Below are 22,218 nucleotides of genomic sequence, written 5' to 3'. Positions count from 1 at the left end.
TAGAGTGAGAAAAGTCTAATGAACAATTATTCTTAGTTTCAGAAGAAGAGGAGAGAAAGAATGAGGCATATTCAATATCTGAGTATCTAATGGCTGGGAATTTTCCAGAATTAATGAAAGATACCAATCCACACATAAAAGAATCACAAGCAGAATAAATAAAAAGAAATCTACATCTAGACTAATGATAGTAAAATTGAAGAGCACAGAAAGAGCTCTTAAAATCATCCAGAAATAAAAGACACATTACCTTCACAAGAGCAATGGTTAGATTGGGAACTGATTTCTCAACAGCAACCACAGAAGTTAGAAGATAACTATGTTGAAAGAAAGTAACACCCAAGCTGAAATTCTAAAATCAGCAAAAATATCTTGCAAGAGTGTGGGCAAAATAAAGATGTTGTCAGAGAAATTATGAGATAATTTGCCACCAACAAGCCTTTGCTAAAGGAAATTCTAAAGAGGGTACTTTACACAGAAGGCAGTCTGAGATAGAAGGAATGAATTGAAGAAAGAAGAAGAGCAAAGAAAGTAGTAAATTTGTGGTTAAGGATAAAAGTTTTTCTAGTTTTTCATAGTATTCTCTTATAATCCTTTGTATTTCTGTGGTATCCATTGTAATTTCCCCTCTTTCCTTTCTAATTTTATTTATTTGAGCCTTCTCTCTCTTTTTCTTAGTGAGTCTGGCTAAGGGTTTGTCAATTTTATTTATCTTCTCCAAGAACCAATGCTTCGTTTCATTGATCCTTTCTACTGATTTTTTGTTTCTTTTTTTTTTTTTTTTTTTGTGAGGAGATCAGCCCTGTGCTAACATCCGCCAATCTTCCTCTTTTTTTTTGGCTGAGGAAGACGGCCCTGGGCTAACATCTGTGCCCATCTTCCTCCACTTTATATGGGACGCCGCCACAGCATGGCTTGCCAAGCAGTGCGTTGGTGCGTGCCCGGGATCCGAACCAGGGAACCCCGGGCCGCTGCAGCGGAGCGCGCGCACTTAACCGCTTGCGCCACCGGGCTGGCCCTGTTTTTTTGTTTCAATTTCATTTATTTCTGCTCTAAATTTTTATTATTTCTCTCTTTCTGCTGACTTTGGGCTTTGTTTGTTCTTCTTTTTTTAGTTCCATTAGGCATAGTTTAAGGTTGTTTATTTGGGATTTTTCTTATTTGTTAAAGTGGGTTTATATTGCTATGAGTTTCCCTCTCAGGACCGCTTTTGCTGCATCCCATATGAGTTGGTATGGTGTGTTTTCATTTTCATTTGTCTCCAGATATTTTTTTATTTCTCCTTTAATTTCATCGATGACCCATTGGTTGTTCAGTAGCATGTTGTTTAATCTCCACATCTTTATCAATTTCCCAGTAATTTTCTTGTGGTTGATTTCTAGTTTCATAGCATTATGGTCAGAAAAGATACTTGTTATGATTTCAGTCTTCTTAAATTTATAGAGGCTTGCCTTGTTTCCCAACATGGTCTATCCTTGAGAATGTTCCATGCGCGCTTGAGAAGAATGTGTAGTCAGCTGTTTTTGGATGGAGTGCTCTGTATATGTCTATTAAGTCCATTTCCTATAGTTTTTCATTTAAGTCCACTATCTCCTTATTGACGTTCTGTCTGGATGATCTATCCATTGATGAGAGTGGGGTGTTGAGATCCCCTATTACTATTGTGTTGTTGTTAATATCTCCTTTTAGGTTTGTAAATAGTTGCTTTATGTACCTTGGTGCTCCTGTATTGAGTGCATATATATTTAAAAGTGATATGTCTTCTTGGTGGAGTGTCCCTTTTATCATTATATATTGCCCCTCTTTGTCACTCATTACCTGTTTTATCTGAAGTCTGCTTTGTCTGATGTAAGTATGGCAACACCTGCTTTCTTTTGTTTGCCATTAGCTTGGAGTATTGTCTTCCATCCTTTCACTCTGAGCCTGTGTTTGTCTTCAGAGCTGAGATGTGTTTCCTGGAGGCAGCATATTGTTGGGTCTTGCTTCTTAATCCATCGCACCACTCTGTGTCTTGTGATTGGAGAATTCAGTCCATTTACATTTAGAGTGATTATTGATATATGAGGGCTTAATGTGTATATTTTATTGCTTATTTTCAGCTTCTTTTGCATTTCCTTTGTTTCTCGTCCTGTGTGTTTTGGACTACCAATTCAGTTTGGTAGTGCCCTATGATGACTCTTTTAGTTTTCTCTTTATTTATCATATGTGGTTCTATTCTGATTATTTGTTTAGTGATTACCTTGAGGTTTGTGTAAAGAATCTCATGGATGTGATAGTCCATTATCTGATGACCTCTTATTTCCTTACACTAAGTCGATTTGATCCCTTTCCTCTTCTAAGTTGTTATTGTCACAACTTATTCCATCTTGTGTTGTGGGTGTGTGTTTAAAGTGATGAAGTTATATTTATTTTTAGTGTTTTCCTTCCTTTAATCTTTCATTTTGGTATTTAAGTGTTTGCTAATCTATTCTGATAGAGAGCTACTATTTTTCTGATTTTGTCTACCTATTTTTATCCTTGCTCAAAGCTTTGTATCCTCTTTCTCTTCTTTTTTTTTCAGGCATGGGGGCCTTCTTGAGCATTTCTTGTGGTGGGGGTCTCATGGCTATGTATTCCCTTAGTTTTTGTTTATCTGGGAAAGTTATTATTTCTCTATCATATTTGAATGATATTTTCACTGGATAGAGTATTCTTGGCTGAAAGTTTTTGTCTTTCAGAATTTTGTATATATCATTCCAGTCTCTCCTAGCCTGTAAAGTTTCTGTTGAGAAATCTGAGAGCCTGATGGGAATTCGTTTGTACATTATTTGTTGTTTTTGTCTAGCTGCCCTTAGTATTGTTTCTTTGTCATTCACTTTTGCCAGCTTTACTACTATATGCCTTGGAGAGGGCCTTTTCCTGTTGATATATTTAGGCAATCTATTGGCTTCTTTTACTGGAATTTCCAGCTCGTTCCCCAGATTTGGGAAGTTCTCAGCTATTATTTCCTTGAATAAGCTCTCTGTTCCTTTTTCCCTCTCTTCTCCCTCGGGAATTCCTAGACTCCTTATGTTACATTTCCTAATTTAGTCGGATATTTCTCTGAGAATTTCTTCATTTCTTTTTAGTCTTTGTTTTCTCTCCTCCTCCATCTGGGGCATATCTGCATTCCTATCCTCAATACTGCTAATTCCTTCCTCCATATTGTCAACTCTATTCTTTAAAGATTCCAGATTTTTCTTTATCTCCTCCATTGTGTTTTTTTTTTTTTTGTGAGGAAGATTAGCCCTGAGCAACGTCTGTCACCAATCCTCCTCTTTTTGCTGAAGAAGAGTGGCCCTGGGCTAACATCCGTGCCCATCTTCCTCCACTTTATATGTGACGCTGTCACAGCATGGCTTGACAAGCAGTACATCGGTGCGCGCCTGGGATCCCATCCCCAGGCTGCTGCAACAGAGCGTGTACACTTAACCGCTACGCCACTGGGCCGGCCCCTCCTTCGTTGTGTTTTTCATCTCCAACAATACTGATTGGTTTTTCTTTATGGTTTCAATCTCTTTTGTGAAGAAATTCCTGATCTCATTGAATTGTTTATAGGTGTTTTCTTGTAATTCGTTGAGCTTTTTTATGATAGCTATTTTGAATTCTCTGTCCTTTAGGTTATAAATTTCTGCGCCTACAGGGTTGATTTCTGGGTGCTTGTCATTCTGCTTCTGGTCTGGAGATTTAATGTAGTTTTGCATTGTGCCTGCTGAGTTTGATTTGTTTTTCCTCATCCTAACAATATCTGGTTGCAGTTTCCACCTGGTGCCACTGGGTGGGAGTCAAGGGCTGTGTATTCTGAGCCCACAGCCATCCCCAAGCCGAGCATTCTGGCTGACTGGCTGAGCTGGAGTGCGGGGGGTGCGGGGTAGGGTGCCGGGGGGCTCTCTCTTTTGCCTGCCCCATCCTGGAGGGCTTCTCGCTCTTCCCTCGCTGTCTCCTCTCCTGGGGTGCTCAGATGTTGACGACACCCCCACAACAGTTCAGACTCCTCCATATGGGATTTTCCCACGGGTTGTGAGTGGACTTGGAAAGCGACGGTTTTCCCGCAGAGGGCCACCCCTCCGCCCTCTCTGAGAGCCGCGCAGACCGGGAGCCGCTGATCGGATGGGGAGGGGGAGGATTTCTTCTTACCTCTCCCCAATTCCTCTGGGGGCTCCACTCTCACATGTGCGGCTGTGTGGGTCTCTCAGACATCCCCTTGTGTTGTTGACTGTCCTTTGTTGGCATGTGAATGTTGTTTTTGTTGTAACTTATCCGGGGAGAGTTTACGGGAAAGCTCACTCAGCCGTGATGCTCATGGCACTCTCCTGAATTGGTAATTTTTGATCCAATAAATACCTTATGAAAAAACACCTGGGTTATATTATTTATCCCCAATGGAAGAAGCAGTTTTTAGTCATTGTAAGATGTATTTGATGATAAAAAATCTGAGTATTACATATAGGGAGGGCTTTGGGATAAAAGCATTATTAAAGAACCTACAATAAAAAGAAAATTATACTTTTTTTCGATCTAGAGCTTGTAGTAATACCACATAGCTTCATTAAATACTTTGAACATAAAACAACTTAGTAATTATTGTCTAAGAATCTGGTATAAAAGGCCTTTATAGATCATCTTTTTATAGCATGAAACTTGATACAATAATAATGGTAGCTGATGTTTATTGATTATTTACTTTGTTTTGGGCACTTCCATGGATGACCTCATTTAATCCTTTCAGCAATCTGTGAAGGAGGTACTATTATTATCTCTGTCTTACAGCCCATTAAGCTAAAAATTAAGAGGTTATATAACTGCCTAAGTCTTCACAGTAGTGATGAAAGTAGATTATGTGCCCTCACTCCAAATAATTTTTATTTTACAGCTCATACTTACAAAATAGACACTGCAGTATTTGAAACAAAAACTACTGGAAACATAAAACATTTTTGTAGTGAGTTTTCTTTATGGATGTGTATTGTTTTTTCCTTTAGGTTCATAATATTCTTGCAGAAATGGTGATGGGGGGAATGGTATTGGAGACCAACATGAATGAGATTGTTACACAAATTGATGCACAAAATAAACTGGAGAAATCTGAGGTAAGAATGGAAAGTGCTTTAGTTAATGATGAAGGTAGTAAGCATGATCATAAATTATGCATGAGTTGTAGCTTTCACTGTTTGTCCTTCAGTATCACCCTTTAGGTACAGATGGTATGATTATTCAGTTTTAAAAAATGGAATATACATATTTTAGTATGTTAAATGTTCTGTGACTACTATCTACCAAATAGTTTTGTATACTTCTTTTAGCCACAGTCATAACTGCCTTGGGTAATAAACACAATTCCAAATTCTTGTTGCTTAAAAAAAGAAACTATTTATTTGAATAATGGAATCAATATTTGCTTTATAAAACCTTATTTAGTCATTATCAAGGAAATCTTAGAACTGATATTTTGAAGATATATAAATTTAGTGTTACAAAACTATTTCTGGAAAAGGAAAGGATGGGAAATGGAATTCTTATGAGGAAGTAATTTTATATTATAATAGGTGCTTAGCAAGCCTGAGTACACACTGAATAAAGAAATTCAGTGCCTTAATCTTTTTCTGAATCCTTCCCAAAGGTCACTGACAAGTTAGCTAAGTTATATATTTTATACAATGATACATGTATTCATGGCCTTTACTGCATTCTATAAGAGGAAGATTTGGTTAGTTATACGTGGCTAACTTGGTGCTGTTAGACTGGGTGAATGAGGACCAGCCAGCACTTTAGCACTGTATAAAACCCTACTTCAGAATTTTAGTGACTCTTCCCTCAAGTCCTAGGTTGCATATCAATAACAGGTGCTGTAGCTCAGCCACTCAAGTTCACATTATTTTGGTTGTTTCTTGTTGCTATAGCAGAAGTTTAGAAAGATGAATAGTCTCAATATCTCATTCCACACTATGTTTGAGGATCGTTTTATCTTTGGTATTTATAGTCATAACTTGGATTAGAAAAATAAATTTTATTTATACTTAGTACAAATTCAGGTGTTTGGTTGATTTAAACTAAATATTACTATAAAAGCAGCAAAGTATTAAAAATATGCTAGCATTAATTTACAGCAGGTGAGTTCTGAAGAATGTTTTTCTTGTTGGCACTTTAAAGGATTAGTTTAACACAACGCTGTGCTCACTGGAATTGAATGAAACACAGGATGATAGATAAATCTGAAATCTGAGAGTTAGAAACATCGAAGCTTTGTATGAAAATGTTTTCCAAAATAAATTAAAAAAAATTAAAAAGGGCCGGCCCCGTGGCTTAGCAGTTAAGCGCGTGCGCTCCGCTGCTGGCGGCCCAGGATCGGATCCCGGGCGCGCACCGATGCACTGCTTCTCCAGCCATGCTGAGGCCGCGTCCCGCATACAGCAACTATAAGGATGTGCAACTATGACATACAACTATCTACTGGGGCTTTGGGGGAAAAATAAATAAATAAATAATAAAAAAAAAAAAAGGAAAGAAAATGTTTTCCAATGTTCTATTTTAAATTAAAATACTCCTGCACTTCTTATCTCAATTCACCATCCCTATTGGTTTCCCAAAGGAGAGGCTTATACTGGTGAAGAGCTTAAAATTATGACTCTTTCCAGTAACTGTATATATTTTGTATGTTCTATAGCCAATTTTTAGAATATTGATTTTTGAAAGGGAAAAACATACTAGATTAATAGAGAAAATTTTGTTGTAGAACAAGGAAAATGACTCAATCTTATTTAGTATAGTTGGTTTACAATACATTGTTTAGTATAGTAAAAGATTTACTATAAACTCTAAGCTATAGTTTTTAAAGTCTTAAAATGATAACTTGAAATTTATGTAATCTGTTAAACCTTGCTTTACAAAACTGTATGGATATTGATTTTAAATGCCGAGAGACAGACAGTGACACAGTCCATTAATCAGTTTAATATGAATGAATATGTGGTAATTTGTGAATTCTGTGTAATCATCTGTAAAACTATATTGACCTCTTGTCTGGAATTTTCACATTTCCAGGTATTTAACTCCTTTCCGTTGGTGGTGTCCTTTTTATTTTCTTTTTCTCCTTAGTTTGCTATATATAATATTGACAAAAGTCATGAAGGACCTATAATAATTGCATAACGGATATTTGCCTTTTGATTGTCCAGTAAAACTTTGTTAATGAGGCAATTTTTATCTATAAAAAGCAGTAAAATACAGAATTTACATTTCTGATGGAAATAGTTATAATACTATAACTTAGAAAAAAATCCTTTCACAGAAACAGTGCTATTTAAAATGGTTTTGAATACCAGTGAATACTTCTATTTTTCATCCACTGGTCATCTTTTAACATGTATAATCAGTTGTTATCTGCTACCAAATTAGTTTTTCTTTTTCTCCTTTACAAGAAAGTATGTTTTAAATTTGGGGGTAAACCACAACATATTCTATATTTATCAAGTTTTCCCTGTCTATGTAATGTCTGCTAATATTTTAGTTATAAAATAGGATTTTGAGGGGCTGGCCTGGTGTTGTAGTGGTTAAGTGCAGGCGCTCCACTTTGGTGGCCCGGGGTTCACAGGTTTGGATCCCGGGTACGCACCGACGCCCCGCTTGTCAAGCCATGCCATGGCGGCGTCCCATATAAAGTAGAGGAAGATGGGCACAGATGTGAGCCCAGGGCCAATCTTCCTTGGCAAAAAGAGGAGGATCGGCATCGAGTGTTAGCTCAGGGCTGATCTTCCTCACAAAAATAAATAAATAAATAAATAAAAATAGGATTTTGAGTCAAAGTGAAGCCATTTAGTCCTGATCATATTTTAAGAAATTGTGGTGAAAATAATGTTGACTTTCAAATTTTTCACTAATTTTCATTTATTTTAAGTATGTTTGGGAGGCTACCAGCTTTATTCCAGACATATTGAAATGTCTGAAGTTTCCATATGGGTTTCATTTCCATGTTACTTAAACTGGTTATATCTACCAAATATATGATTGCAGGATAATCCAAAAGTATTTGAGAGCAAACTACAAGCTTTTATTAATCTGACTTTTACTAAATTTTAGTTCAAATTTATTATGTGAGCAAAAACTTGCCAAGAAAGACCTGATTAAAATCCAGAATATCATGATTGATGACAAGACCTGGTAACCATATTTTTAAAATTAATTTAAAGTAATATTTAGAATAGCATTTATCTTTAAAAAATCAGCCTGGGTATAATTAAGATACAGCTTTTAGAATATAACATGTATCTATCTAGGTGCCTTTATTTTGTCACAAACAGAAAATATTATTTTGGCTTAAAGGTATTTCCAGTGACAGTCGAAAGTGAACCAGTTTAATTCCCCATACCTAGACAAGGTAGAAGCAAAGATCACCCAGATCTTTAAAGAGAGGAGAAGCAAAGATATGCTCGGAATGTATTTTCATCTATCCTGCTTTGGTAGAAAAATGGTTTCTTATAACATTGGGATCTTGGGAGAGGAGGGTTTAAGCTGGGAGGTTGGTGGGGATTTGGGGAAGTGTAAGACGCACCCAGGAATCTGCCTAGGAACAAAAGGACTCCCTGGGGGTGGAGGTAGAGGGGTGGGGTTGGGGAGACTTTATGTATTTCATGTTATTTTTAAAATGAATAAATGGGTCTGAATTTAGTCACTACTTTTTTAAAGTCAGTCCTCTTTTTTCCGAACATCCTGATCTTTCTAGCTCTTTCCATTCTTCTCTCTTACAGACCTTTATCTTTCAATCTCCCAGACAGGACAGGTAGACAAGGTATTGCTGACTTTGAGAAAAATGTACTTTAACAAAGGGAAAGCAAAATGATGTCAAAGGCAATTAATTATTTAGGCCAGACTCAAAAATTCTTTGTGTTAATGAACCCATATAGTCCCTGTAGCCTATTTTCCATTCTAGTTTCTCCTTGTAGTTTCATCTTTTATTGGACTTAGTGTATTTTACTAGTATATCATTGATGTCATGTTTGTTCTGTTTTGTCTGCCTGCATTGTAAAAAGAAAGTTTAAATTTTTTGTTCTTTTTTTTAAACATTGTCATTTAACTGACAAATTACATTTGTAGAAATGACAATTTACTTTGTATATAAAAATTTAGAGTTTATTTTGAGCATCATATGGCAGAACCAATCTTGATTTAACTCTCACAGATTTTTTTTCCCCATCTTTCTAAGTTAGGATTCTAACAAAATTGCCTGCTGGGTTTTGGAAGCTGTCAATTTACAAACCAAAAGCTGAACTTTTAGAGTTTTGCATACAAAGTGGAAAGCAGTGAAGGCTTAGAATAGTGACTGTTAACTTGGTACTTTTTCCCCCCATAATGGTTTTCAGTTTCAAAGTCTTAACAGAATTGCTTTTGCAGCTGTGACTAACAGGTGCATATTAAAAGTGTCCAACAAAACTAAGATCAGAAATCTTCTAAAATTGAATTAAATGCTCTAAAAGATGGAGTTAAATATATTAACCAAAATAAAATGGATTTCCACTGTAGCAACCTTCTGACATCCAAACACGTCATTAGACTCCATAAAATATTGTAAACCTTGAACATTTTTGCAAAGCATATTTTGGCAAATATTGGAAGTGTTTTTAATAGACTCCTAGCTTTACAAAATTAAATTTTCTCTGGTATTTCCTGTGCATTTTTTCACACCATAAGTTAGCTATGTGAAGTACTTTTTAAAAATTTCCATGTAGATGGTGATGAATGACTTTTTCGTACAAAGCCATTTTATGAAAAATGAAAATGTTTATAGGCCTCCATTTAAAAACTTCAAAATGAAAATGCTTTATTGAGTCCCATGGAGGAAAAAAATCTATAAACTTGACAAGTTTGACTACCTACCTTACTAATTAGAAAAATGCCACTGAGAATTTGGCATTGCTTTTTAGCCACTAAATTATTACTTTCTTGATGTGTCTGAGAAGCAGCAACATACAGGTGGCTTTATAATTTTTTATCTTGGATCATGGGCTAGATGATGAACGTTGTGGGTACCACTTTTGCTCCCTGGATCCTCATTATTTTGTCGCTGGAATAGAAGGTACGTAATGGTCTCATTCAGTCCATTGATCCAAATCACTGCCAATTTCTATGTTCCAGTCTTTAACTAATCTTAAATTGCTATTTTCTAGCAAAGAACCATCAACCACTTGGGTCTCTTAACTTCCATCGCTAGAACTAGTAGTTAGCTTTTTTTTTTTTAATTAATTATCTGTTTTCAAAGGGTAGAGAATAAGAAAAGTGGCCCTAAGATACAGATGAATTGGTTCTGCCCTCTCCCTTGACATGCAGTTATTCTTCTACAAAATTATGGTAAGGATCCCTGAGGTCACGAGTAATGGTCAAAACTAGTTAATTAAATCCATGAGTAACATTGATCTGCTATATTTATAACACACAGGCAAATCCTGTGGTAGAAATTAAAACTATAACTGAAGATTATATAAAATGACTAGTAATTTGGAAGGTTTTAAAATTTTTAAATATTCTAATTTTGATAAAATTTTTAATAAAGTACCAAAGTTCTTGCTCAATAGAGGATTGTCATCAGCATTTCTAACCTGTCTGTTTATAATTGCAGTATTAAAGCACTGCCTTTAAAGCAAAGAAGAAGTCTATTATAAGTTCCTGGATTAAAAGTTATTCTATCTTACATTCAGAAATTAAAATATTGACATTTTGTATTTTGCTCAAAACATGCTCTCCAAATCTGCCATTATTTTGTTAATGATTTTGAGTCTGAAACCATTTAATACTGTGTTTATTAATGTTGATGTTCTTTCACTTTGCTGTTAGGTCAAAATTATGAATGTGCATATAGCAACTTCCAGCAGGAAGGGTGGGTAAAGGTTTTAGTATGTACAAATTATCCCAACTACCATCTTATTATGCTATATTTCAAGCTTGAAAAAATATTTTAAGATGGTAGGATGGTATTTTATGTCTTAGATGAAATAAATATCCAGATTCTTTCCCTTTCCCTTCGAGAAAGTTAATTGCTTATTGCATGAGGAAAAGGGAGCTTTCAGATTCTTTCAATTATATTTTAGTAATGCTGCTTTTTCGGTTTTGCTTGCACATATTTTGTTTATTTTTGGGTCTGGCAATTTAAAAACAAAATCAAAAACAAATCATATCCATCCATTACTATCTTTGTGATTCAAGTGCTTGAAATTTCCGAGAGTATGTCTGTATAAGTCTTCTATCTGTTTGGCCTCATTTTGGTATACTTGCAGACTTCATTTTGTTTTCTTTCTCTTAATTCTGTTAATTTATTTAATCTCATGGGAGAGAAAACATGACCATTCTTTTATATACTGTACTTCATTCTTCCATCCAATTCATACTCTTACCTGCTTTGGATTCATATATTTGTTTTTGTTAGTGGAGTTGCTGCAGTCTACCTGCAATGGTGGTGCTCGAGTATAACAACCGATGGAAACAAGTTATTTCTCCAGTAGGGTTTCATTCTTTTTATTTCTGCTTTGTGTCAACTGTGTAATCTTAAATCTTTAAGAACTATATTGTACTGTCAGAAGTATCTTATTTTTGCATTTTAAGTTATACATTCCACTAACAAGTCAGGTAAACTTAATTTCTGTAAATTTTAGTGTTCAAAAAATTGTGTTAGTAAAGTTATCCTGCTGCTTTGAGTATATTTTACTGAAAAAAAACTTAACTAAGATGAAAATTACTTTACACTTTTGTGTTGGCAAACTGATTTCCTAATGGCGTATTACCTCTTTTACATTTTATTCTTTAATAAAAAATGTTTCAGACTTCACTTTCACGGAAGTCTGAAAATGAAATTTGTTTTATAGCAGTTCTAGTGTTGATTACCTGAGTAACATGAATCGTCTTTTTTTAAGCCGGAAGTTTTTATATATAAACATTGATAGCTCATTTAAGCATCTACTTACTGATCAACTGTCCTTCTCATATTTTTTTTGTATTTTATATTATGCAGAATCTGATTTCTTAAAATATTTAATTAAAACTTAATTGAAGTACACATTACAATTTTTTCATTTCCTACCATTTAAATTCATGACGTACTACACAAGAGTATTGAACATGCTTGAGAAATAATTTGATTCTCTTAATTCATTTGCGTGTTCTGAATAGTTACCATCCTTTGCATGTCTATGGCTTGCTGCTTATGTTTAGAAGAATTGTAGTTTGTTGTACTCAGAAATTTCTTTTGGTTTTACATAATAAGAACTTGACACATATATGCTATTTAAATCAATTGGTATATTGACTTTATGTATTCTCATTAGCAGCCAACAGTTAAACCCTCTTTGGTCACAGAGAAACAGCTTAATCTAATGAAATTTAACAGGACACATTTTTATTCTCATTTTCTTTGCTTAAGTTCAGTTTAGCTATTCATGGTACAGGGTATTATGAAAAAGAAGGCTTCTTGACAGTGACATTTAATTTAATACTGAAAAAATTATTTTTACTATTTATAAATGTAAACCATGGCATCCAGTAAAACACACACACACATACATACATACACACACACACACATATCTGCCTTCTCTCTCTTTCTCAATAATAAAATCCTCTAATAATTCATGTCTTTAAAAATATTTTTATTCAAATATCTTTTTAATACTTTTCTACAGTCTACTCATCATTTGTACCCTGTATAGAAATTCCAAAGTAAAAATAGTGACAAATTGGTTTTTTAATTAGAAAAATTATGAAATACTTCTACCTAGAAAAATGTTACTAGTTCTAGGATGTCTGTAATTTTGTAAAATAATTTTTGTTCCCTTGGCAGACAACATACTTCCTGGTAAAAGGAAGAGGGCCTAGATGGTAGGTAAAAGGAATATGGTAAAGCTGTCTGAACTGGATTCTTCTTTGGTCTTAAACCATTCTAAATTTTGGTAGCTAGACAATGAACTTGAAATAATCAAGTTAAAAACCCTTTTGAATATGATTCATGCCACCTTAAAAAATATTCATTTGTATCTCCAACATCTTTTGGGGCAGTGGGAGGGAAGTGGGGTACAACAAAAACTGCATTGCTTCAGGTAGGTATAAATGTAGAGGTCAAATTTTTAGTTATATAACAAAAACAACTAATCTCCATTTAATTACAAAAATTGAATTCTCCAGCCCTATTCATTCTTTAATTGGGTATGGAGTTTTTCATCTATATCACCCTTATCATTGCCTGTGTGAACCATATCTATTATTAATACTATTTTACTGATTTTTCTATTATTTCCAATTCTGACTTGATAATCCATGGCTTTTATTTCATTGCTTAACAATGTTTGTATCCTTTATTCAGCAAATAGTTTACACTGGCCTATTTTGTATCAGTCAAGATTTTTCTCAGGTAACAGCTTTATTATTACTATTTTTTTGATTAACAAAAGAGGTAGGATTACATAAAAGAAAAAAACCCTAAAATTACAGAAAGAAACTTTAAAACTCATGTTTCTAATTACACAGACACTGTCTCTTATATATGTAATCTAAGGAAAGTGGAAGATTTGTTTTTGTTACTTAATTGTCTGCTTTTGTGCAAGATGACGTATGCCACTGAATTTAGATGTTTTTGTTGGCTTTACTTTATTATACAGCCTGAATAAAATTGATGAAATCTAATTGGTATATAAATTAAACCTTAAAAATACACAGACTGTTGCTGTAGCTATTTGAGAAAAATGATATATATTCATTTTTATTTTGTTTTTTAAGCATATTTTCTTTCAAAATTATAAATTTTCCTACTAAGATGAACGACAAATATTATACACTAATTGTACTGGAAATTTTAAAATTTATTTATATATATATTACCTTTTGCATTTATGCTATTCTTTCTCTAAGTTTGTATTTTGTAAGATATGTTGTTGAATCTACTTTATATGACAAAATATTTTTAATCATTATATTTTTACTAATGTATTGAAGGGTTGGAATGATCCTCTTCTTGCAGTGTCATTTTTAGGTAGAACTGTTCTCTTTGGATTGAGGCTTCACCGTAAAAACCTGATTTTTTTTTTTAATGTTCTAGAACTTTCCTAGAAAAGTTTAGAGGAGCCTCCACAATTTTAAAAAATAAATTTTAAAAGATTTTATTGCTTTGAAATGTTTTAAGGGCTGAGCCCTAAGTCAAGAGACTAAGCAAGCATGATCTATTAGTTTTAGTTTTTTTATTTCACAGCATATATTGATAATAAATGCCATTTTAAAAGCAAAAAAACACCAAAATCTATCATGATTGTTGCAAGAGATGTTTGACAAGGAAACTAACGTAAAATATGCTTCATGGTTATATCATAAGTCAGTTAAATCAAGATATAGGTGAAGATCTAGCTTTTGTAATTTGAATATTGTGTGAGATATCTAAGTAGTACAAGTTAATTTGTATTTCAATCTTTACCTTGTTATCATTGCATGTATTCACTGTATTTTTTAATGTGTCAACTGTTTTCTCTTTATAGATTAGTATTTCAAAGTAACCATCCCATACCAATTCAAACTGCCATCTGGTCTCTAAGCTTATTATATGAAAAAATCTTTTGTCATTGTCCTCCATTTTTAGTGTTTTTTGATGAGCTACACCTGAGTTGTACATTTTCTTTTTCTTTTATTTGCTTCTGTATACAGGCTGGCTTAGCGGGAGCTCCAGCCCGTGCTGTATCAGCTGTAAAGAATATGAATCTTCCTGAGATCCCAAGAAATATTAACATTGGTGACATCAGTATAAAAGTGCCAAACCTGCCCTCTTTTAAATAAAAAATTTAAAAGGCCACTCCCAGGTAAAATCCAGGGGGAAAAGTCATCTAAGTTTACCATGCAGTTGTTTACCAAAAATAGAGGAGGAGAGTCTTAACTTTTGCTCTTGGATTTAAGTCAAGGTACTGTATAGAAGTGTAAAATCAGTATGGAAGTTCAACGTTGTTTTCTTGCTCAGTGATTTTGAAGAAATTGAGTAGTTCTAGTGTGATTTTTTTCTTTCTTTTCTAAACTGCATTCCTATGCCCACCTAAGGCATGCCTCTGTGTATTGGCTACTACAGTGTTTTGAAAAGTGTTTGAGACATTTCTTTAAATTATGTACAACCCAAAACGTTGGTGTTTTGTATGGATCACAGGTGCAGCATTCCTTAATTATTTCTATGTCACAATTGTTATTTAAAGAACCAAGTATGTATTGCATGAAAACATTATGACCTTTTTCTCTTAGTTTAAATAAACTCCAAGGTAACTGGACTTCTAAAGTACCTTTCTGTTTGCCTGATATCTACTTTAGCAATAATTTTTTTTACGGCCCTCTGACTCAACAAAAAATAAAAGTATATTTTATCACTGTTAATCAGCTGTTAATGTTGATTTATTTAATTTGTACTTTTGTTTTTGATAGTCAGAAACTCACTAAATTGTTCTAAAACTCAATTATTTCACAAATCAAGAGTAGTGTATCTCATAGCATGTTGTGTAGGATGAGATCTGGAGTGGGAGATAACAAATCCTTTTCGAAAATCTATATTAAGAAATTGCAAAATTTACTTTATACACATAGGTTTAAGCCTTGCATCTGATCCCTCTTTGCTAAAATGATGAAAAATAATTTCAGCAAATACTTAGTTGCTTTTGAACACAAAACCTTTTGGGGCTCCACTTGACTGTTCCATCCGAAAGTCCAAGCTAAACTGTTTTTGTAAGTCCTAACACTCTCATATTCTGATTTCTCATAATTGGCCCACATTTTCTTATTTGGTCTTATCTTGTGAACCATTAGTGGGGCTCCTCTTCCAGATAGACCAAGGTTTTCCTTACAGTTCTTGTCCTCCCTCCTCAAATGTTCTCTTTGGAACATTTCCTTAGATTATGGCGTGTATGAATGTTACTCCAAGAGCTCTGGGATGTAAAAGTCACTTTATTTTTTCTAAATAAAATTAGTCTGACTCTAAGCCCCATTCTGTTGAGGCCATAGGAAATTCAGTCTGTGATTATCAGGGTTTCTATCAGTTCAGAGATGTGTAAAAGTCCTAGAGGAAGGTTATGCAAAGCAGAACATTCAGGGAGGTCCTGGTCTTCATTCATTCGACATGTTCTTTAAGTGCCTACTGTGCCAGGTGAATGAGTCCTTGGCCTCGTGGAGCTAGAGACAGTATTGCACGGAGTGCTTGGCAGTATCTTTTTTCTCTTTTCACTTTGTTTTGGGGGGGAAATTATGAGAAGATTAAGTTATGGTTTGGTTAGGATGTGCCAAAATCAGGGAAACCTCTGGGCCAGGTCATAATTTAACCTCAAGAAACAGTCAAAAGAGTTTCATCTCCCGTTATATTCTATCAAATACAATGCCCAAACAACGAAGCAACCTTCCTTCTTTCCTTCCTTCCTTTCCCCCTCCCCTCCCCTCCCTTTCTTTCAGTAAATACTTAGTGAGCATCAGCCATGTGCCAGGCTTGTTCTAGGTACTGGGATATATATAGCAGGGACAAAACAGTTTACATTAGAGCATAAATTCAAATGGAAACAAATAATATATAATATGTTAGAGTGTGATAAGTACTCTGGAGAAAAAGGGATAGGGAGGAGCAGGGTGGGGGGTCCGTTGGGCTCTTGCTGTGATGTATAGAGTAGGTAGGGAAGGTGTCTCTGATGAAGTAACATTTGAGTGAAAACCTGAAGGAAGTGATGAGGGAGTAGTGAGGATTTGTTGGGCAAGAGTGATCCAGATGGGAAATAGCAAATGGCAGGGTGCAGAGGTAGGGGCATGCTTGAGGTGTTTGAGAAACAGCAAGGAGCCAATAGCAGAAGGCAAGGGGGAGAGTGAGTTATTTAATGGCCCTTATTATAAATCTCTCACAGTGTTTATTCATAGGTGGTGCACAATAAGAGATATTAACTTTTTTTAATATTTTAGAAAGTAACAGGGCAGAAACTTCCAGTTAAACATAGATTATTAAACACACTCATTTACATTTAGGCTCTCTCAAACCACAAGTGACTGTGAAGAATTTTTTTTTTTTAAATAACAGACCCAAAAGGACAAAGAGAATCAGAGAGATGGTAACAGCTATAAAATTTTCGAAGCTGGAAAACTTCTGAATGAATGATATCTAACTGAGCAAATCTGAGAAGGCTGAAATTTAAGTTGGCAGTGGAATAACCGTGGAAGCATGTGGATTTGCACTGCAGATCCCAGAAAGATTTTAGGATTTGGAGGTACTAGTAGGATTGAAAATAGGAGAATTACCTAGAAGTTTATATCGGAGCAGATAGACCCTCAGATCCCCTTTACCATATCACAAACCTTAGCAATTGCCATGGCCTCTCATTCACCCCTGCAGAAGACTGCAGGTACAGACACAACTGAGGGCAGGGGCACTGAACTAAGAGCCGGGAGATTACCCTAAAGATTACCTTCTCAGTGGTGGGACCTCAGCCCACTCCCCCCTCCCAGCCTTTGCTCCTGGATTGTTGGCAGCCAGGCTTATACCCCACTCCACCCTATTCTTGGCAAGAGATTCTAGCCTATTCTTCCACAGGGAAATTAGGCCAAGAGAAAAGAACTAGTTAATGATAGTGTAAGTTGCTCCATTGATATGGACTCTTCATATCCTCCTCCACTAAAGCCCCTCTGTTGAAAAGCCTCTCCCATACACACAGAGCTTCCAGTCATGTTTTTAGGGCCTCACATATCAGCAGACAGCCACAGGTCACCAGACACTTGAAGAGAGCTTCTAATATGAGGGGTAGAGACCAATGCAAACAACGTAATCAAACTAATAGGAAAGACATGAACAAAATGAAAAGTTGTCATTACTTTTCCTAGTATATCAGATACCCCTTATATATCACTTCAAAATCCTCTTGGCCCCACTGCTTAGTCTAGCCACTGTTGCCGTAACCAGTTCTTCATAGTCTTTGACCAACTTTACCCAACTGTGACTGGACATTGCCATGTTTTGGGCCCTAGCTATAACCCCCTTCCTGCCCTGGGACTTTTTCTGCCACCGCAGTTTGTTGTGGCAGCCCTCTTGGCAGTCAAGTACCCACAATTTGGAGGTGAGGGAAAATTAACACCATTCTGACACCTGTGAGTGGAATAGGTACTTCCTTTTGTACCTTACCTAGTTCTTGAGAATATTTCAAAAAGATTTCTCAGAAAGTCCCATAGGATTGATTGAGAGCCAGGTGCCTGTAGCAGTAACCAACTCCCTAATCCATCCTTGTTTTTTTGACTTTTCCTTCTTCTCTGTTTAGTCCTCGTCTTTGACATCTTGCTGGGATTACATTCCCCTCAAAATTGCCTGTGCATAAGCCTTTGTCACAGGCTCTGCTTTCAGGGAACCCAGGCTCAGACACCCAAGGAGATAAGAAAAGATCAAGAATAGGAGCAACAAAGGAACATTTGGGGATAAAATGAAGCTCTTGGATATATTTTAAAATATTGTAAAATTGAATATTTAATGGAAGGAATGGAAGATAAAGTTGAGAGGATTCCCAGAAAGTAGAAGCAAAAAACAAATAGAAGGAAAAGAAAAAGTAAGATAAAAGTAGAGAATCAGGTAATCAATATCTGACCAGTAGGAGTTTCAGGAGAGGAGTTATAAGAACAAAACAGAGAAAACATAGAGGAGGAAATTGCCAAAAACAATTTTTTTTCAAAGATTACTTAGATCATAAGAATGTGAGTTCCCAGATCAAAGGGCCCAACAGGTGCTTAGCAATGAAAGAAAAAAAGACTCATACCAAGTTACTTCATTGTGAAATTAAAGAATACCAGGGATAAGGAGAAGATTCTAAAATTTTTAGGGAGGGAGGGATAAAGACAAGTCACATACAGAAGATCAAGAATCAAAAGACAGAAGTGACTTCAGAGGTCTGAGAAATAGTTTTCAACTCAGAATTTTGTGCCCAAATTTTCAGTCGTGTGTGAGGTTATAATGACGTTTTCATACATGCACGTCTCAAAAAAAAGTATTTCTCATGCCGTTTTAGAAAGTTACTGAAAGATGTGTGCTTCCCAAGTAAGAGAATACATTATAAAAGAAAGACTTGGGATCTAGAAACCAATAAGAAAGGTTTTTTTTCTTATTTTTTTCCTCTATAAGAAAGAGGAAGGAAATTCACAGGAAGCTAGTGAATCTCAGAACCATAGCTTTGCAGCAGGCTTAAAGGACAATTAGTCTACATTGAGACAGGAAGATGGGGGATTCAGGGAAGGATATCTCTAAGAAAAAGAACACATTTCAGTTACTTTGGGGAATATAATATAAGGTTAAATTATTTAGCTTGATTCTTTTGTAAGTTTATTGATATAATTCCAACCTTTATATTAATGGAAATAGTTTTTACCTAAAAATAACTTTGATGTTTAATGTAAAAAATAGGGGTGAGGAGACTCTTCCTTTCAAATATTCATATTTTAAGACAGCTGTGCCTATGAAATGTCAGGGTAAATGAACTAGATATTGTGGCTTTTAGAAGCTTACTCCACTGTCTTATAAGCATGTGTAGAATTTCCAAGAAGAAAGAGCTTTGCCTTACCAAAGTATATAGCAAGATTTTGAAAGATTTTTTTTATGGATCTGCAAACTAAGTGATATAATTTGAAAAGGAGATTTGATATTTCTAACATACTAAGCTTACAAATTAGTAAGAAAAATAAAACCCAATAATGTGCAAATGACAGAAATAGGCAAGTCGTAGAAAACTAAATCTCAGTGACTGGTAAATATGTAGAGATGCTTCATCTCACCAGTAGTCAGGGAATGCAAGTTAAAAGAACAATTAGTTTTATTTTCACCTATCATATTAGCAAAAATTAGAAGAGTGTCAACAGGCAGTGCTGGAAAGGATGTGGGGAAGTGAAAACTGCCATATATTGCTGGTAGGAATGTAATTTACTGTAACACTTTTTAAAAAGAATATGCCAAGTTTTGTGAAAATTTGTTTAAAAATTAAAAATATACATATCCTGTGACCCACTTTGGGACTTTATATTCATATAGCATTCCTTGGTATCTTTATATACAAAAGTATTTATTGCATAAATTTTTTGTAAAGCAAAAAAATAATAAACTGGAGATATCTTAAATGCCCACTGGTAAGGAAATGGTTGAATAAACTGTAGTAACTACCACATTAGTTATACTAGCAAAAGACTGGAATGACCGAGATGTCCATTAGAAGGAGATTGGTTAAAAAGCAAGGTGTCATCCACACTATGGAATCCTATGGAGCCATCAAAATGAGAAATATCTCTGTATTGCTACAAATTGATCTCCAGAATATACTGTTAAGTGAAAAAAGCAAGATGAGAAAAAGTATGTATGGTATGTGTATTAGTCAGGGTTCTCCAGAGAAACAGAACCAATAGGATGTTTGTTTGTATATATATGAGATTAATATTTAAATAGGTACACTGAGTAAAGCAGATTGCCCTCCCTAATGTGGGTGGGCCTCATCCAGTTAGTTGAAGGCCTGAATAGAATAAAAGGGCTGACTCTTATCCAAGTAAGAGAACTTTTCCTGCCTGACTGCCTTTGAAGTGGGACATTGGCTTTTTTCTGCTTCTGGAATCAAATGGAAACATCAGCTCCTCCTGGGTCTCAAGCCTGCCAGCCTTCAGCCTGGAACTACACCTTTGGCTCTCCTGGTTCTCAGGCCTTCAGACTCAGACCAGAACTCCGCCTTAGGCTCTCCTTGGTCTCCAGCTTACCAATACCTTGCAGATCTTGGGAATTGTCAGCCTTCATAATCACATGGGCCAATTCCTTATATTAAATCTCTTTAAATAAGATAAAATCATGGTGTTGGTGATATTTTTTACATAAAATAAAAAAGATTTATTATAAAACTCATTTGAGTTTGAAAGCAGGAAAAAGCCAATGTCCCAGTTCGAAGGCAGTCAGACAGGAGAAGTTCTCTCTTACTTAGATAAGGGTGAGGCTTTTTATTCTATTCAGGCCTTCAACTGATTGGATGAAGCCCACCCACCTTAGGGAGAGCAGTCTGCTTTACTCAGTCTACTGATTTAAATGTTAATCTCACCCAAAAACACCCTCACAGAAACACCCAAAATGTCTGACCAAATGTTTTGGCATCCCCATGGCCCGGTCAAGTTAACACATAAAATTAAACATCACAGTATGTTAACAATTATCTAAGAAAAAGGGAGAGTGAGTGTGTCTGTGTGTATTGTTTATATCTTTAAACGGAAGGATAAACCATATATATTTTAAATATATCTATAGTGAGAAAAGAAACAGGGCAGAAGTTTGGGGTTAGCAGGACTCTTGGAATGTACCTTGTTTTGGAACCATGTAAATATTTTACATAATTAGTAATCAAAATTAAATTTTAAAAAAGTAACCCCTAAAAATTGAAAGCAAAGCAGATGAAATGAACTATGCAGTGAGTTGGTGACATAATCACCCAGAGGGGAACCGTTTCACATGACTTTAAAACACTTGACTTTACACCACTAAAGACAAAAAGACATGCCCTCTCCCCCACCCCCCACCCCCCAAAAATGAAAACGTTTTCTGTAATCCTGGTATTGGTGATACTTCTTAATCTGAGGCTGTGTATGTGAATTGTGGGGTAAAGCAAAGGAGAGTGCCTCGGTGCCTGTAGTGGATGCTCTGGGTGCATCGTGTAGGACTGAGGCACTCGTTCCCTCAGCTGCTGTCAGTGTTCATGGCTGACAGCACTCAGCTGAGTTGATCTTTGAGAATTGCCGCTGAAGAGAACCCTTTACCGAAAGTCATGACTGCTCTCCAAAGACATCCTACATCCAAGTTATAAAAACCCAGCCCCCTTGGCTAAGGCAGGACAACTCTGAAAGGCCATTCCAGCTCCAGTGCTACTGAGCATCAGCTGAGGCCTTTGTTGTGACTGCATTGCAATTTAACTCTTCTCTCTGCCTCATCCTACTTCCTTCAGACCCTCGCAGGCTTTGATCCCAGTGGTGTACCACAATGAATGTCTTGCATACAAATCTCCGTCTCAGTCTGTTTTTCAGGGACACCCATCTAAGACAGTTATTGCCAAGAATGGTATGAGGAAGCAGATTCTAAAATGAGATTTTGGAGCTGGATCACCCACTGGCAGGCTGGCAATGGAGGGCCCTGTTACTGGTGGCATGTGGAGCATGGATCACCACTGGCATGCCAAAGCATTG

The 22,218-nt window shown here is 35.6% G+C and overlaps 1 protein-coding gene across 1 annotated transcript in view; it reads left to right on the top strand.

Annotated features, from left to right (window-relative positions):
* The window catches only part of AP3S1 (adaptor related protein complex 3 subunit sigma 1), a 63,100-nt gene extending 47,707 nt beyond the window's left edge, over positions 1-15,393 (top strand). Inside the window, 4 exon segments of the mRNA XM_087429912.1 lie at positions 5,001-5,108; positions 12,952-13,046; positions 13,048-13,094; positions 14,686-15,393. Of these exon segments, the coding sequence (XP_087286038.1) occupies positions 5,001-5,108; positions 12,952-13,046; positions 13,048-13,094; positions 14,686-14,747 (312 nt within the window). The 3' untranslated portion in view covers positions 14,748-15,393.
* Positions 15,394-22,218: the final 6,825 nt, after the last annotated feature.

This window comes from Ceratotherium simum, chromosome 4 (assembly GCF_057802395.1).
Source record: "Ceratotherium simum simum isolate JZ-2026a chromosome 4, ASM5780239v1, whole genome shotgun sequence".
Taxonomy (NCBI): Eukaryota; Metazoa; Chordata; class Mammalia; order Perissodactyla; family Rhinocerotidae; genus Ceratotherium; species Ceratotherium simum.
Note: the sequence above shows the minus strand (reverse complement) of the source record. Positions and strands in the feature narration are given on the sequence as shown.